This window comes from Phyllostomus hastatus, unplaced genomic scaffold, assembly GCF_019186645.2.
Source record: "Phyllostomus hastatus isolate PE091 unplaced genomic scaffold, TTU_PhHast_1.1 phas_contig_80, whole genome shotgun sequence".
Lineage (NCBI taxonomy): Eukaryota > Metazoa > Chordata > Mammalia > Chiroptera > Phyllostomidae > Phyllostomus > Phyllostomus hastatus.
Window position 1 is genome coordinate 14,755,944 of NW_025333960.1, and position 16,346 is coordinate 14,772,289.

General features: G+C 38.2%; 1 protein-coding gene across 2 annotated transcripts; it reads right to left on the minus strand.

The window, feature by feature from the left end:
• Positions 1 to 3,782: 3,782 nt before the first annotated feature.
• LOC123826253 (myosin regulatory light polypeptide 9) lies at positions 3,783 to 12,921 on the minus strand. Of its 2 annotated transcripts, none has more exons than XM_045850236.1 (4): positions 12,793 to 12,921; positions 7,393 to 7,591; positions 6,770 to 6,931; positions 3,783 to 4,272 (listed from the first exon to the last, which is right to left on the minus strand). In XM_045850236.1, exons 2-4 carry the CDS (start codon positions 7,574 to 7,576, stop codon positions 4,100 to 4,102), a joined length of 519 nt encoding a protein of 172 aa, XP_045706192.1. In that variant the 5' UTR covers positions 7,577 to 7,591; positions 12,793 to 12,921; the 3' UTR covers positions 3,783 to 4,099. The 2 variants fall into 2 exon arrangements, with proteins under 2 accessions (XP_045706192.1, XP_045706191.1); XM_045850235.1 differs by lacking the exon at positions 12,793 to 12,921 and adding an exon at positions 8,640 to 8,714.
• Positions 12,922 to 16,346: the final 3,425 nt, after the last annotated feature.

Sequence of the window (16,346 nt, forward strand, 5' to 3'; positions counted from 1 at the left end):
CAGTTCTCGCTCAGGATGGAGCAAGCCCCGCCGTGTCTACCGAGGAATGGGGCTCGGGCCGAAGATGTGGCCAGGGGTTTAATGGGCTTCCTGAGTCTGGCTGATCTGTTTGCTGCGGTGCGCCTGCGGCCGCGCCGTCCGCTGTCTCCCCCCCCCCCCCATCGGCCGCAGCGGATTCCCGAGGCCCTTCCGCATTCCTGGGTCCCCGGGCTGGGCCAGGAATTTGACCCGGGTGGGGCAGGATGCAGTTCCTCAAGATTTGGGGTTCCGCGGCACCGGAAACCGCCCACCCGGGGCTGCCAGAGTAAACAAATAATAGTACAGCAGACCTAGTTCAATTTGAACTTCACATAAAACAAGTTAACTTTTTAGGTACATCCTTACAAAATACCGAGGAAGGTTAGAGGTCGAGGGCCGAGCCAACACTTGCGTGTTGGGAAACCTATCTTAAACTGCATTCCAGCCCGAGTTTATCATTAACTTCTTGCTTGCCCTCAAATTATAAGGTTTATGGTATCAGGCCAGGGCCAGCCTGTTTTATTCCCCTTCCAACCACAAGAAAGTTTTATTCAAATTATTTGCTTTCCTTTCGGTCGTTAAAGAGATGACAGAATTATACACACATACATACAATCACTCACACATTACATAATGCTCTCGGTCAAAACAAAGGAAAGCACGAAGGTACATTTTTCAGGTTTTGTTCTGGTTATTGTTTATGACTCTATAATCGTCAGTTCCCGCACCCTGGAATAATATGAATAGCATGTCTGAATGGAGCAGTCAACTTAATAACAAATCTTTATTGAGCACTCGTGATTGCCTGAACGTGTGTGTGCTGGATGCTGGGGAGATGAATAATTCAATCATTTATATTCTAGAAGTGTTTGATCATAAATTCCTAGATGGTAGAAACTGTGTTTAGCACACTCTACAGTAGCACGCATAAAAAAAAACCCTGCCGGGTTTGGTAAAAGTTTCTTGAGCCCCAACCCTAGATTCAGAACCCTAAATGTTCAGATACACAGGTCGAGGGTGAGGTGATAATTTGTTTTTCTAAAAGCACCCAGATGCTGCAGTCCTCATCCCTGCTGTCCAGTTCATAACTGAATGCACTTTTTTCAGTAGAATTTGAAAAGCAACTGCAGAGAGGTCACAGCTGAATCTAAAGTATTTACTCTTCCCTCAGTTGCAGTGTGCCCTTGGTCCAATAGTTTAAATGTTTAATTTTTTCCAATTATAGTATTTTGGCTCCTTAAGTCTTTGTCTTAAGAACTTGTTGAAGCATGGTCTATTACTATTCTATAAATCCTCACTGGGACTACCTTAAGATCATAGCTGAGACACCCTCATTGTATTTTCACTTTGATCTCATTTGTTTCTAAAACCATTTTCCAAAGTCACTAACCACATGTGGCTAAATTAAAAGTTCAATTTCTCAGTAATATTACACACATTTTAAGTGCTCAATAGCCACATATGACTAGCATCCTTATTGGACAGGACAGAGAATTTCTATTATCACTGAATGTTTTACTAGGTAACAGTTCTAAATAAAGTTCTAAGGCGTATTTTCTCTCTAAAGTCAAAAGAAAAATAGTTTGAATACTGAGTAAATATTTAGCATTTTGTAAATGTTTATGGCATATTCTCAAATGTGTCCAATATAACTGAAAAACTGAATTTTTAATTTGTTTCCCTTAATACTGTTTTGTGGCTCTATGTACCTCTCCAAACCCTTTTACTGTCTTCTCATTTTTCTTAACTTGCTGGCACATCCCTAAGTCTAGGTGTTAACCTTTTGCTGCCTTTTCTCTACTTTGTAGAAAATTGTTGCCTTTCCTTTTCAGAATTTGCGTTGTCTCCTAGTCTGGCCTTCTTCTTTTCTTTCCCCATAACACTCATCAGTTCCTGCTCTTGAGTTATTGGCTCTGTGATCAAGTAAAATTTGGAACCTGGGAGTCCAAATGACCATATAATCATAAGGTGGATAACGATACCCCTATTACGTTGGTTTCTCAGAACTTTTGAAGTAGTTTGTTTCAAGTATGATGTTCATCATGGAAAATGGTTTTTCAGTCAAATCCACTGTTGGAGTAGATGCTTTGGCTTTTTATTAGCAATCATCTTTGCTTAAGTAAAGCTTACTTACTACATAGAGAATGCTATTAGTAAATTAGGAGACTTATTTCATTCAGGGGAGATAGTACACTGTTCCTAATGGCAGCTGGTTCTTTGAGCAGTCATCTGAAATGGGGATACTGCAAGAGATAACTTTAGTAAATGAGATCACTTTTTTCCTAAGTGAAAACAATGTTATTTGTTCTTCACTAGAAACCTGTTAATAAAGCAGAAATGTTATTTTTTCAGTTGAAATGGAAATTCAATAACATTTTAGCATCATGGCTATAGCCTGGAAAAAGTATCCAGAGTGAAATTCAGGAGTTAAGGCAGGTGCTAAGATTCTAAACTTGAAAGGGGTAAGCACAGTCTTAGTATTGGTCCTTCTACTTGTGTCCTATCAAGCTGGCCTCACAATGCTGAAAGCCCACAGATCTTGAGTGCAAAGGTCTGCCACCCTGAAGGCATTCAGTAATTGTTTATTGAGTGAGGTAATGTTTTTTTCCAAGGATAGTTAATAGTAGCATAAAATGCAAACTTATTAGAGTAATTGTCAATTACTCATCTCTATAGGCTAATTGTCCAATTTTTTCAACAACTTTTCTCTCAATGTTTCAACTTTTAAACTCCCGAATCTTTCAGATTTTTGAAGCGCAAATGAAACTGTCAACCATTTCCTGATTCAATCTGAAACAGTCCTGCATTTCTGGAAATAGAAGTTATTTTGAGGATTGAAGGAATGATCTCATTTTCCCAGGCTGGGTTTTTTGTTTTTTTTTTTTTTTTTTTGGTGGGCTGGTCAAGAATGTCCATAATTCATACAAGAACTCAGTGAATCTCTGCATAAACAAACATGGTATTTCAACAGAGGTTCTTGTGTTATAAAAAGCTTTATATAAGTAAAAATTCTGTATTTTATTCCCAACACTTTGAAATATAATAAAAAAAAAAAGCTTTCTGGTAGAAGCATTCCAGAGAACCACTGGGTCTAAAATAGTTTTTAAAATGAGGACAAATTAAAATTAAACTCAGTGGCCTGGTCTAATTTTAAATGACATCAAGTAATATACAAAAGCTTAGGACAGATAAGGAAGGATGTTGGCAGTATGTTAAACTTAATATACAAACACTAACAAAAACTGATGAGCAAAAAAGAGGCCCATGCATAATTTTCATGATATCTGCCACCACAGATAAGCAAAAAAGTCCTCACATAATAACCCTAATTATGCAGCAGCCCTTTTGATAATCTTTTAAAAAAATTGAGCAGGTCCCAAGTTTATGATCTCTAATATAGAAAATGTACGTATCTAAGTAGTAAAACTAATTAATGTTTTAAGTTAATTTACAATTTTGCATTAGGCTGCATTCATAGCCACCTTGGGCTGCATGCAGCCCATTGGCTGTGGGGTTGGACACCCCTGTTTTATATGAACTTATTTTTGAAATTGGAAGACAAAGTGCAGGAAACACAATTAAGGCAGTTAACAATGTACTCCTTTGGCAGGGGAAGGGATAGCAGAGGAGATAGGAAAACTGGGCAGAGTAAGGGAAAGGTCTAATAACTTTTTAGGATTTGCCTCATCTACCTTTCTTTGGAAGGTGCAACTAAAACTAATAAAAGTTAATTTTGGTAAATAAAGAGATATTAAACAAGCAAATTTTTATCATAAAAGTTTAATTATGGTTCAGAAAAAATTGAGTGAATAACTTTCTCTGAAAAAATATATTGACTCTGTGTAGACTGTAGTTATGAGGGGAGCCAGTAAATTAAGTTACCCTCTTTCTATTCTGAAAATGACAAAAAGTCCCATTTCCAGTCTGATTACAGAGATGCATGTGCCCAAAATGGCTGAGAATAAATACCATCAGAAAGGCTAAAGCTGTAAATCTAAGGCATACTATAGGCTTTAAGAGAAAGTCTCAGAAATACCCAAAATGGTAACAAGGAACATTTGGTAGGAATTTGGTGTTCTTTTCAGTCATCTTTATCTTTAGCTCCATGTTTAAGGATGCGCGTGAACTCAATGTAATTGAAATTTCCCTTTTTGTCAATAGGTGCCTCTCTGTACAGCTCATCCACTTCCTCATCTGTAAACCGATCTCCCATTGTTGTCAGCAGCTCTCTCAGGTAGTCTTCCTGAATGGTGCCTAAAAAAAGGAAGAACTAAGTGTCAATATATACCACTCTGAAGATTAATTATAAGGAACATCTACACTTGACTAAGCATGTTCTACATAAAATATGGGGTCTCCACATGCTTAAGTCAGCCTCAGCAGTTGCCTAGATAATACCTAGTTGCTTAATGGTATTAACCTGCTCTCTGCAGTATTACCCTTCCTTTAAAGCCATCTCCTGATCTCTTGATAAGGGCTAAGCCTAAGCCTAAACAAAAGGAATAAAGTATCATTAAGAAACCTATGCCTCATAGTTCCTTAAAGTAGCATGAATAGTCCTACTTATTCTATAAGTAAATAACACTAAAATCAATACCACATCAATAAAGTGCTTCAGTGGAAGAATGTTGGAGTCATGGGATCCAGTTTTAACAAGCTGTGTTATTTCGGGTAATTCACTTTACCTGACTTTGTTTTTTCAATACATAAAATGAATTTTTTAAATGTTTCTTTATGAATCTAATTTAGATTCAATAACAGATAAGGCCAGGCCCAGAGTGTGCAAAAACACTGAGTAAACAATTGAGCATTAATTATGTCAGTCACTGGCATTGGGGATGTGGGCAGTGAGCTGGATGGTGTGCTTTCCATTCTGGAATTGTAAAAGCAGGGTTCTCATAAAATCTGACTGCACATCAGAATAAGAACCATTCAGAGCTTAAAAAAAAAAGTCCAGATGCATTGATATTTTTTGATATTTTTAAGTCTCCCCAGGTAATTCATGATACGTGCAGTCATGACTGGGAACCACTAATACTCTACTACACCAAAGGTGATAATTGATAATTTTAGCAGAGATTTTGCATTTCATAATGTTAAAAAAATAAACCCCCCACCAACTTCCTTGCTTGTAAAATTAAGCTAAAACACTGATAATATACTTTCTATAAAATGAGTTTAAAGCAGGGGGTCAGTTCACATAAGAAACTCTCCATTAACAGTGGGCAGGGGGAATGGGTTCTAATTTAACCCTAAACTTAAAAAAAAAAGTGTCCTAAATCTTACACTTTCAGCATGTAGAAATAAATCATCATCTACAGCCAAATTGTTCAACTATCACATAAACTAACCACCAACTATGTGCAATGGACTGTGGTAGGTGCTAGAAGGGGTTACAGAGATGGGAATATAATGCCACTGAGACACACAGCCATTACCCTGGAAGCAGGGATACACTGTGATGATTAGGAATAAGTATACAACTAAAATGGAAGATAAGATACAGTTATGTAACAGGAGAAGGAGAAATAAAATTGTTTAGAAGTAGAAAGGAAGAGATTTTAAGTTTCTTAGGGGCAGAAGAAAATAGTATGAAAATGCAGAATAGGCTCTATAAAGAATATGACAATTGAGAGGAATATGAAGAATAGGTAAGACATTTCACTCTTTTAAGGTTTTTATCTCCCCCTCAATTAAAAAAACAAACAAATACCTGCTCATAAAAAATTCAATCAATACACAAGTGTTTCTAAGGAGAAAAAAAAAGTAAGTCTCACCTGCCTCCTCCCCAGCCCTTCCAGAAAAAAATGCTAGGAGTTTCGAGTTCAAGAGGAAAGAGAAGGTGATATGACGAGGAAGGCACAGAGGCAGAAATGCCGGAGGTTAAGTTAGGACAACAATGCTCAGGGGAGCTTGGAAGGAGGTTAGAAAGATGATACAAGAGTTAAATCACTTGGTATACTTGAATAGGCTCAAAGAGGCCATATTGTGGGGAGCCTTGAAAGCCAAAGTGGGGACAACATGCTTCCGTTACCAGGCTATGCTTGTTCTATTCAACCACTCCAAGTGATGCATAACCGAAGGGTGTGCCTTCCCTCTCAAAAAACTTGCCGTGTGAGTTGCCTCCTTATCTCTTCTCTTATATACACTTTTGCCAAAGGATCAGGCATTTCTGTAGTTAACTTTTTTGAGTTTTTTTTGAGATTTAACTCTATGCCAAGCAGTATGCTATTATTTCATTTCTTCATTTAATCCTCACAACAACCCTACGAGGTAGGTAATATTATTGTCCATTTTACAAATAAGAAAACAGAGATTTAGGTAATTTAAATAACTTGCCCTAAGTTCACAGCTATTACAAAGAATAGGAACACAAAACTAGAAGTCTAATACAGACTTAAATAATCTCAGAACTGACGGGTACCTCATAAATGCAGAACTGTATTGGTGTTGTGGCCTATAGCAATTTTCATTTTATCCAAGATGCTCTAGTACAAGTTATTCATTCACCACGTATTTAGTGAGAGCCTAATCCGTGTGGAGTACAAGTTTCCTAAAGAACTTTCAAGTATACCTATTACATTGTAAATCAAATGTTTAAGGGCAGAGACAGTGAAGAGAGTGATACCATAGGAAAAGTCTGTCAAAACAGCAATAAATTGGTATGGCATAAACCTGAGTATTATATCATATTTCAAGTCATTATATAATTTAATTGCCATAACTAAAAGTTAAATCACTTGGTAATTACCAGTTGCTTCTTCATCAAAGCAAGCAAAAGCATTTCTGATGACGTCTTCTGGATCTGTGCCATTTAACTTCTCACCAAACATTGTGAGGAACATGGTGAAATTTATGGGACCTGGCGCCTCATTCATCATGGCATCTAGATACTCATCAGTTGGATTTTTCCCTAAACAAAAAAGAGAATAATTTTGATTATATCACAAAAATTCATCAACTATTCAACAGAGTAAACACTTTGACAAGAAAGATGATCATTTATAGTCTGTTCTTTCCATTTGTGATAGCAAAACCATTAGGAAAATAGCCTTTTCAATGAACAGGGCTTGTATTAAAAGTGGAGATTACATGCTCTTCCATTGGGATGACAAAAGGAATACTAGTACCCTTGTAATCAAGATCACTGCGACACACAAACAACTGGCCCCTAGCACAGTCATCAGACCTGGCCAGAAATCTGCACGTGGTCCAAGGACCACACTTAGAGAGACACCGAGACTCTGAATCTTATTTAGTAAGTTATAACATCATTAGATTGGCTTTATAGAGCTTTAAGATTTAAGAAATAATCATAAAAGAGATCACAAAAATACTATCCAATAATATATTACTATTAAAACTGATCATTACCAAGTGAGGCAAGCATATCATGTAAATCTTCCTTGTCAATGAAACCATCTCTGTTCTGATCAATCATGTTGAAGGCTTCTTTAAACTCCTGAATCTGTGATTGGTCAAACATGGCGAACACATTGGATGTTGCGCGCTGGGGGCGCTTCTTGGTGGTCTTGGTCTTTGCCCTTTTGCTCGACATGGTGGTGGTTAGATCCTAATTAGGAAGGGAAATATAAGAAGACAAATAACAAAACTGAATCAACCTTCCTGATATGTATAACATACTTAGAGATGCGTCTAGAAATGATTTAGCAGTATAGCATCACTTAGCAAAATATCTCAACTAATTGATACCAGTACTCATAGAACCAAATTACAAAAAGAAAAACCAGAACCATGCTTTGACTCACTCATCTTTAGTAGTTCTGACATTTAATCAACAGTCCATCACTAACTTTAAATTCCAAACTACAATCAACATTAAGTCAAAATGCAGAGGATATCAACAAGATTGTATGTCCCCTGTACTGCTGTCTAGTCTACTAAGAACTGATAACCAAATCTACTACTGGTTTACAAGCAATATAGAAACAAGAAACAAAAGAAAGGTATCTTAGGGAAATAGTTCCAGTTCTAAACTTCAGTGCTTTGGAAGAACTGAAGAATACTAATACATCTTCAACAAGTCTATTCTTCTATAGCCTAAATTAGCTATTCTATTCTTAAATGGACAGAAAATAGGAAGGAGAACTAACAAATGGAACATCTCCTAGTCTTTATTGCCAAATATTGTTCTTCTACTTCTAACTAGCATTTCTTACTATACCCTCACTTCTGAAATCAAAGTAGTCAAGAAAGATATTTGTTGAAAGGCAAACTGAAAAGTGTGGAAAACTCTAAAGTTAATGAATCTATAATTAAGTTTTACCTAATCTCACTCTACCAAAATCAATTTCTTGTACAGAAACGTGACTGAGTTCTCTATACAGGTATCAGAGCACAATAGTTTTTAAAGCTAATTTAGTTTTTTAACAAGTTTGGAAAACACTTTAAGAGGTATGGGAACTATTTCTGCTCTCTAATAATCTAAAATTATCCCTATAAAATTTAAGTTAAAAAGTTAAGAAATAATCATAAAAGAGATTCTTTAGGTATTAAAGAATGTTTAATACCTAAAATGAAAAAGCAATTTTTCCTTTCAACACTGAATCTTAAAAAAAACTGTAAGAATCCCATCGTTACCAGGTAAAATTTTACCGTACCATCCTTCAGAGCTGAGGTGGTGACAGTAGACAGCAAAACCTCTAACGAGCAAGACTAACACTGTATTGAGTTATAGTCTTCCAAGCAGGTCTAAAATAGGAACCACTGATTTCATTCTCTGACCAGGACAACAATTTTAAAGCTTACGTTCGGGAAAACAACATTTAGCTATGATGTAGCAAAACACTATGCCCTTGGTCTAAAAATAAATCTGTGGATTGCAAAGAATGAAGCACTACCTAAATCTCAGCACTGCAAGTGACTTTAGGATACAATGCTTTGTGTGAGTTTAAAGTTATTTCTTATATTCTTTCCTTGATTATCCCACATCATCCAAACTAAATTCTATTATGTAAATAATTAGAAAAGCTTGGTCTTAGTCCCCTCCCCACCTAAATCTGTTCTTAGATTTTAATAGGAAATTCCACAAAAAGGAGTCAAATTCCAGTCCATCAAATATAGCACCCCTTGGCGATAGACTGGAATGTGTTGGTAAGATATACCTTACATGACAATGAAGTTATGATATATAGTCATCCCTAATGTCCTAGTTTCCTTTCATCACCCTTTAGAAGGCTGCCTTTCATATTTGACTTAAACCATTCACGAAAGCATATTTTCATGCTGTAATGCCCTTTATGGACAGTAACTACATTCCATTATCTCAACTACACAGAGCTGTAATTTTTCCCTGTATTCTAAATGTAGTTTTAAGAACTATAAGAAATATGGAGTATATTATTCCCCATCTCTTAAAGGTACTTAAGGACTTAGAGTAAGTGTTTAAGACTCGATGAGTGGCACATTTTTACCAGTCCAAATCTTTATTATTTTAGGTATGCCATGTCATTGCAAACCAAAGCCATGTCTTTAAAAATAGTATGTTTTGTTTGACAACGTGTCTTCCCCCACTGATACAGGAATGTCAGTTATTTTAAGAACAAAGATAGTAGCCCTGGCTGGCGTAGCTCAGTGGATTGAGCGCCGGCTGCAAACTAAAGTGTCGCAAGTTCGATTCCCAGTCAGGGTACATGCTTGGGTTGCAGGCCATGACCCCCAGGAACTGCACCTTGATGTTTCTCTCTCTTTTTCTCCCTCCCTTCCCTCTCTAAAAATAAATAAATAAAATCTTTAAAAAAAAAAAGGAACAAAGATAGTGATAAGAATTGTAAGTCAAATAGTTCACAACTGATTTTTTAATCTACAAAACTTCATATTACTACATTTGGTGGGAGAAGATAGGGTCTTTCTAGTTTGGGCCCTGCCAGCTAGCTCAGTTGTTTAGAGCATCATCCTGATACACCAAAGTTGTGGGTTTGACCCCTGGTCAGGGCACATAAAAGAACTGACCAATGAATGCATAAATAAGTGAAATAACAAATTGATGCCCCCCCCCAAAAAAAAGCAGTGGAAAAAAAAGCAGTAAAAAAAAGAATGCTTAATTTGGGTTATAAAGTAATATATACAGAGTTCTGATGTATTGATTAATGTTTCTTCTATTGATGCATTCTTTAAATTTGTGAATGCATTATAGTTTTAAGTCATAATTTTTTTGCGTCAGCACTGACAATGGTATTTCATAGAACTTTTCTTTCGCTCATTCAATACTTAATCATCAACCTTTATTTTGATCAGTTAATGGCAGTAATGTGCACCAAATGTCCCTAGTATTGAAAATAATTTAAGAATTAAGAAATACAAAGCAAGCGTCTTCAAGGAGCCTAAAATATTGTTGGGGAGGCAACTATAAATAAATGATTGGCTTAACTTCTGAAATGAGTCACATAGTTTTCATTCCAGAAGTATGACTCTCAATTTAAAACAATGTGTGATAATAATGAAAAATAACTCAAAAGTGGCACATGATTATCAAATACCATGAGTTCAGAAAATATCTTTGTTTCTGACAAATTCAGAGGGGGGAAATAAAAGACCCTGAAAAACACTGTCGGCTTAGAAGGTATGTGAGATTCTAAAGATTAAGAGATCAGATGTTAGTCTTAATTTTACCAAAACTGGTAGCATAACATTGGGCAAGTTACTACTAAGGAGATTGTATTTTGTTCTATGTGTTAATCTCCCACCTAAACCTGGAGCATTTCAGGGATAAGGAATTTAACTTCACAGTTAGTTGTTTCAAAACAAGGAAAGTGCAGTTTATTTTTTCCTACCACACTAAAAGTATGCAGTGCAATAAACACTGATGGAGAGGCAGCCAAATCAGGAATAGTGTTATGATCCCAAGGACCACATTACTTATGATATTGTCATTATACTCCCTTGTCATCACTCTCTGGTTTTCTGTCCATTTTTACTTTCCCTGAACAATTAAGACTGTAACTGTCTTCATGTAACAAGACCTCAGCAAATGCACAACTTTCACAGAAAGTTAAAAATCTGGGGTAAAATGAAAACATTTCACATATCAATGTAAGTATTCTTTATTTATGATGGTAAGATTGCCATGTAGGCACCTGAGGTTTCCAAATTGTAAAGATCTTACTCATTCTAAGAGTCTAGAATCGATTTTTCAAATATTTAATGTGTGAAGGGACGTGTGTTGTGTGAGACTTAAAAGCAGTGACTTGCACAGCAGGCTTCTATGAAATATACATACAGATTTCAGATGCCTGAGAAAGTGAAAGAAACAGTCAGCAACAGTCAAGGAGATTCAGTTTACAGACGTAAAGGGAATATAATCTTGTTTTAAATCAAGGAGTGGAGTGTTGGTGACAATGACTTTGTGGTTTCATTTTTGCTTGATTAAATTGGAAGAAAATCATTTAGGGTTATGTCAAAAGGAGAAATACACGTTAAGGAAGATGTTAAACTAGATTAAGTGTTAGGAGAAATGAAAAACAAAAATCTTCAGAGGATTCTCCCCACACCGCAAGGGCAATCAGATTTTTTCAGAATCTCTAGATACTGTACTTTCATTTATAAAATGGAATTAATTCATACTAATATCACATTAAGTTACTCTAGTAGAACTTTACAGTCCAACACTTTTAATGTTGTAAAAATGTAAAGTAAACTAGACTTACATAACTACCACTCAAATTGACAGTACTGTAAGAGATATGATACATTTTTTAAGAAGAAACTCCCATCTTAGAAAAATTTGGTCAACTTCCCAAATCCAAATCAAATAACTTAATCGGTGCCCTTCTTTTTTCAAGCTAGTCAGTCATATGTAACTTTTTGGTGCCAAACACAGTTTTTTAGAAGTACACTTTCAGATTGGTGCATCCGTTCTAACTAAACCAAGTTTTCAATTACTGCGCAAACTTCCGGTTGAAGGTACGGTTAGTTTTCTCAAGCCTGCCACACCCAAAAAGTTCTTAGCACTTGACAAAGGCAATTAGTTATCAGGGTTCACTTGCCACTAAAGCTTCACATTTGAAAATAAAAAGCTTTTCTAAGTGAATTTTACCAAAAGCCTTTAGCAATTTTAAGAAACTACCACTTTTTTCACCTTTGGATATTAAATTTTTGCACTTAGGTTAAAATCTCAACTGAGTGCATATTTTCTGTTCCAAAGTTCTGTAAAGAACTGATACATGTTTTCATATGCTCAACTACTTAAAAATTAACACTGGAAATTGACTTAATCCAAAGTCTCCACCCAAAAAAGGCGATGTTATTTTTTGGAATTTTTCTCAAACCTCAAACTAAACCCCAATCCCCTTTGTCCAACTAATTTTAGAAAGTTCTAGTTACAGAAGTGGGTACTGAGCTGAGAAACCTAATTTGAGTTAATTCTTCCTACTAAATGTAGCTCCACAGCTGCAGCAACAGCTGCAGCAGTGGGGCTGGGCTAGGACACACGGCTAGTTTTCGCGCAAACTCTCTTTAATCGGGTAAGTTTACGTTAGAAACTAAACATAGTACCGGAGTCAAAAGCCGCAAGGCTCGGGTTTCGCGGTCTCGGCTATCGCCCAAGTTCGCAGCGCGGGGAGCTAAGCCACACTTTCCAAACTCCAAGTTAGGCAAAGGAACTAAGGTCGCGCGGTTGGGCCACTGGGACCATGGCCTTCGAAACCGGGGAATCCGTTACCACACCGGCCCAGGTGCGTCGCTGCTCTCCCAGACGCCCCGAGGAGATGGGTCTGCGGGATGGGTCCCACCCGCCAATCCGCAAGCACGACTCACCCTGCACAACCGCGAGAATCTGAGCGCTTCGGTGACCCTTCTCGCAGCCCTAGGTGCCGCTTTGACCACCTTTCTACACCCAAAGTCGCTAACACCCAACACTTCCGGCCTCCGCTTAGAAAACCGGAAGGAAGCCGAGTCACCATTCTAGGCCAACAGAGAGGGCCTAACGGGGGGGGGGGCGCAGTTACCAACGCTCTAAGAGCACGATTTTTACTGAGTGCACGGGGAAGAATATAAATCTGTGACTTAGAGATATAATAATATGTAGTGGTTCGGTGGGTCTTATGTCTGAGTTTTTGTGGTTTTTTACCCACTCTTATATGTATTTCCTTCTTCCCCCCTTTCATGTGAGCAGATGGTAGGGTCCGTCCGGTGAGTTTGCTTCTGTTCACATACCAAAGTACGGTTTAGGGGCCAGGGCTCGTGAGTCCAAGTCCTTGTAAGGGAAATAAGCGGAGAGGGCTGCGAGGCCCACGTGACTGGCGTTCGTCCTGCCCTCGAGCGCCGAGGGCGGGGACTGCCACCAGGTGGTTTTACGCCTGAATTTGGGACTTTCAGAGGTTGGGATTTCGCCTGTGCGCCCCGAGGGGGCGCACGTAATCCCTGAATGATTTCTTATTTGTATACCCTACTGTTTTATGAAGAGTCCCGCCTCTTTCACACAGGAGCAAGTTTTGTGAAGTCCCGAGGTCCCTCAGCCAAGCGGCCATTATCTCTTTGGCTCAGACGGATTTCATAAGGTCACAAATGGCTAAAGACCAACTTACTCTTCAAAAACGTTGGCTGTTATTTTTCCTACCCGAAAAGCCCCTCTGATACCGATTAACAAGGAGAACCTAAATGCATCTGGCCAAGACAGGAGACCAGCAACAAGAACTTACTAAACCCATACCCTACCTCTCACTATGTTGCAGACTTGTGGCTGTTGAAAATAGGAATAGATAGGCAAGCCTTTTTTTTTCTCAGCTCTCCTTGCTTAGGACAGCTTCTAATAATGCATCTTGTTCAGGGAAAAGAGATAGGGTTCCCCGATTCTGTCTTTTTCCGTCCAAAGTCTGGTGAGGAAGACTATGGTGCTGGTCACCTCAGATCTCTGACTTCATCCAAGAAGGAGGTGAATGGGACTCGATAATGTCCGGATCATTATACTGGCACTAAGTTTCAATTCGATACTTATTTTGACTCCTGTGTCAGAACAGTTCTGAAGTTTGGAGCCCCATGGTACTCTCAAAAGCTGCTCTCACTTGAATCACCCTGTTGAAAAGACAAGTAAAAGCTGCAGAATTATGTAAGTATTAACCTATACCTTCAAGGACTTCAGGAACATTTCATCTGTTAACCAATAATATATTTAAAGTTAGCTTAAAGTCCAGCCCTGGCTGGTGTGGCTCAGTGGATTGAGCATTGGACTGTGAAGCAAAGGGTCACCAGTTCCATTTCTAGTCAGGGCACATGCCTGGGTTGCAGAGGTCCCCAGTCGGGGGCAGGAGGGGCAATCACACATTGATGTTTCTCTCCCTCTCTTTCTCTCTCACTTTCCCTCTCTAAAAATAAATAAAATCTTTAAAGTAGATTAAAAAAATAAAGTTAACTTAAAGTCAGTGAAAAGTAAATAGCTGCCCTAATTCTGCAGTGTGGCTGAAATAAAGATGATTAATTTCCTAGCCTTGATAGTAAGAATCTTGGGAGTACTAGCTAAAAAATACAAATTATTCCACCCACTGAATCAGAATCGTCTAGGGCAGGTTTAAAGAAATCATTAATTTAACAGAGCTCCTAAGTGTCTCATCACAAAAGGTGGGGGGCACAGAGCTAGATGGCTTAGGTCCTAAGGTGGAGGCAGTGACAGCTCAGAAGGCAGATTGGGTGAATGGTGGGTGACTACAGTTTGTTCTTGGAGTTTGTCTTGGGCAGCAAGCAGGAAGAGCACCCTATAGTTGGAGCTCCCTGCAGTGCACACACACCTCCACTGAGTGGTGGCCTGCCACAATGGAGAGCTCAAGCCTTCCACAACTGTCCTTCATAAAGAAAACTTTAACCCATAACAATGAAATGGATAGTTTAGTTTTCCACTCAGCTCCAAAGGGAGCGGATACTTATTTTCCTTCTGTAGTGTCAAAGAATTGCCTTGTTTGTCTTCCTTCTTTTCTTCCACTTCATGAACAGATAAACAGCAACTGCATTGCCAAGTACTGTGGTGGGTGCTGTGGTTTATGATTTTTGAAATAGAATATCGTTGCTGTTTCTTGGATGAGGGGAGAGGGGATAGAAAGGATTGCAAAGGCACAGGGGGTGTCAGGGAATAATTGTGGAACAGATCATTATAGTGCAATTATGTAAGGCCTATAGAAAGAGCACAAAGAGGAAATAAACCTGTCTGGAGATTTGTGGAAAGGTTTCTCCCAGAGGACTATTGCAGAGCTGATTCTAGAAGTCAGTGAGGAAAGAGCGAGATTCCGGGCAAAGGGAGGAGTGGGCTTAATTGTCTGAAGGTGACCAGGAGGCAAATATTATTTTTAAGTACCCCCCAAAATTAATATCTAAAGCAAAAATTATAGTTTAGGCTTACTTCAAGAAATTCTTTAATTTCCTCATCTGAAAAGGGGCATAATAATAATAATGGTCACTATATTCAACCATTGTGAGAATTAAGTGAGACAATCTATGTAAATTTCTTAGTGAGAAATCATCTTTGGTTGTGTTAAGGCACTGAAATTCGGAGTTTATAAAGCAGTTATCCTACCCTGGCAAATTACTACACCAATGCTTTGTCTGCTCGACTGGAGGAAACAAGCTGAATGGATACACTTTACATTTAGTGATCACAGGCTCTTGATGCTACCTTGATGCTCATGATATTTCTCTAGTCCTTTCATGCTTTTGCTCTCTTATATGTCAGTTTTATAATTTCTTCTTATACCTCCAACACCTCCCATTCTTGGTCTTAGTCTATGACCTTGTTTCTAGGTCACTGAGAAAAAAAGTGACTCCAACAAGCTCCGACCACCATATCTACCTGCTATCCAGCATTTGTTCCCTTATGTTATTTTAAAGCTCCTCTCTGAAATAGACAGGAACCTTTCTTGCTCCTATGGAAAGGCAGTCCTGAATTTGTTCTTTGTCATTCCAATGATTCAGCCCTCTCCTATCATCAAGTTCTCTCTCTTTATGATTATTTCCATCAACAAGTATGCTGTAATGTGTTCCAGCATTGTGACTCCCCAGAGATGTCAATATCCAGATCTCCAGAACCTGTGAATATGTTAGGTTATGTTGCAAAAAGGAATTAAGGTTGATAATGAGCTGATCTTAAAATAGGAAAGTTACCCTCTGTTATCCTAGGGGACCCAATGTATCACAAGGGGCCTTAAAAGTAGAACAGGAAAGCAGGATAAGACAGTCAGAAGGAGGTATAAATGTAGAAGCATGGTCAGAACAATGCAGTGTTGCTGACTTTAAAGATGGAAGAAGGGGGACCTGAGCCAAGGAATGCTGGTGACCTCTAGAAGCTGGAAAAGACAAGAAAAATGGACTCTCCCCCAGAGCCTCTG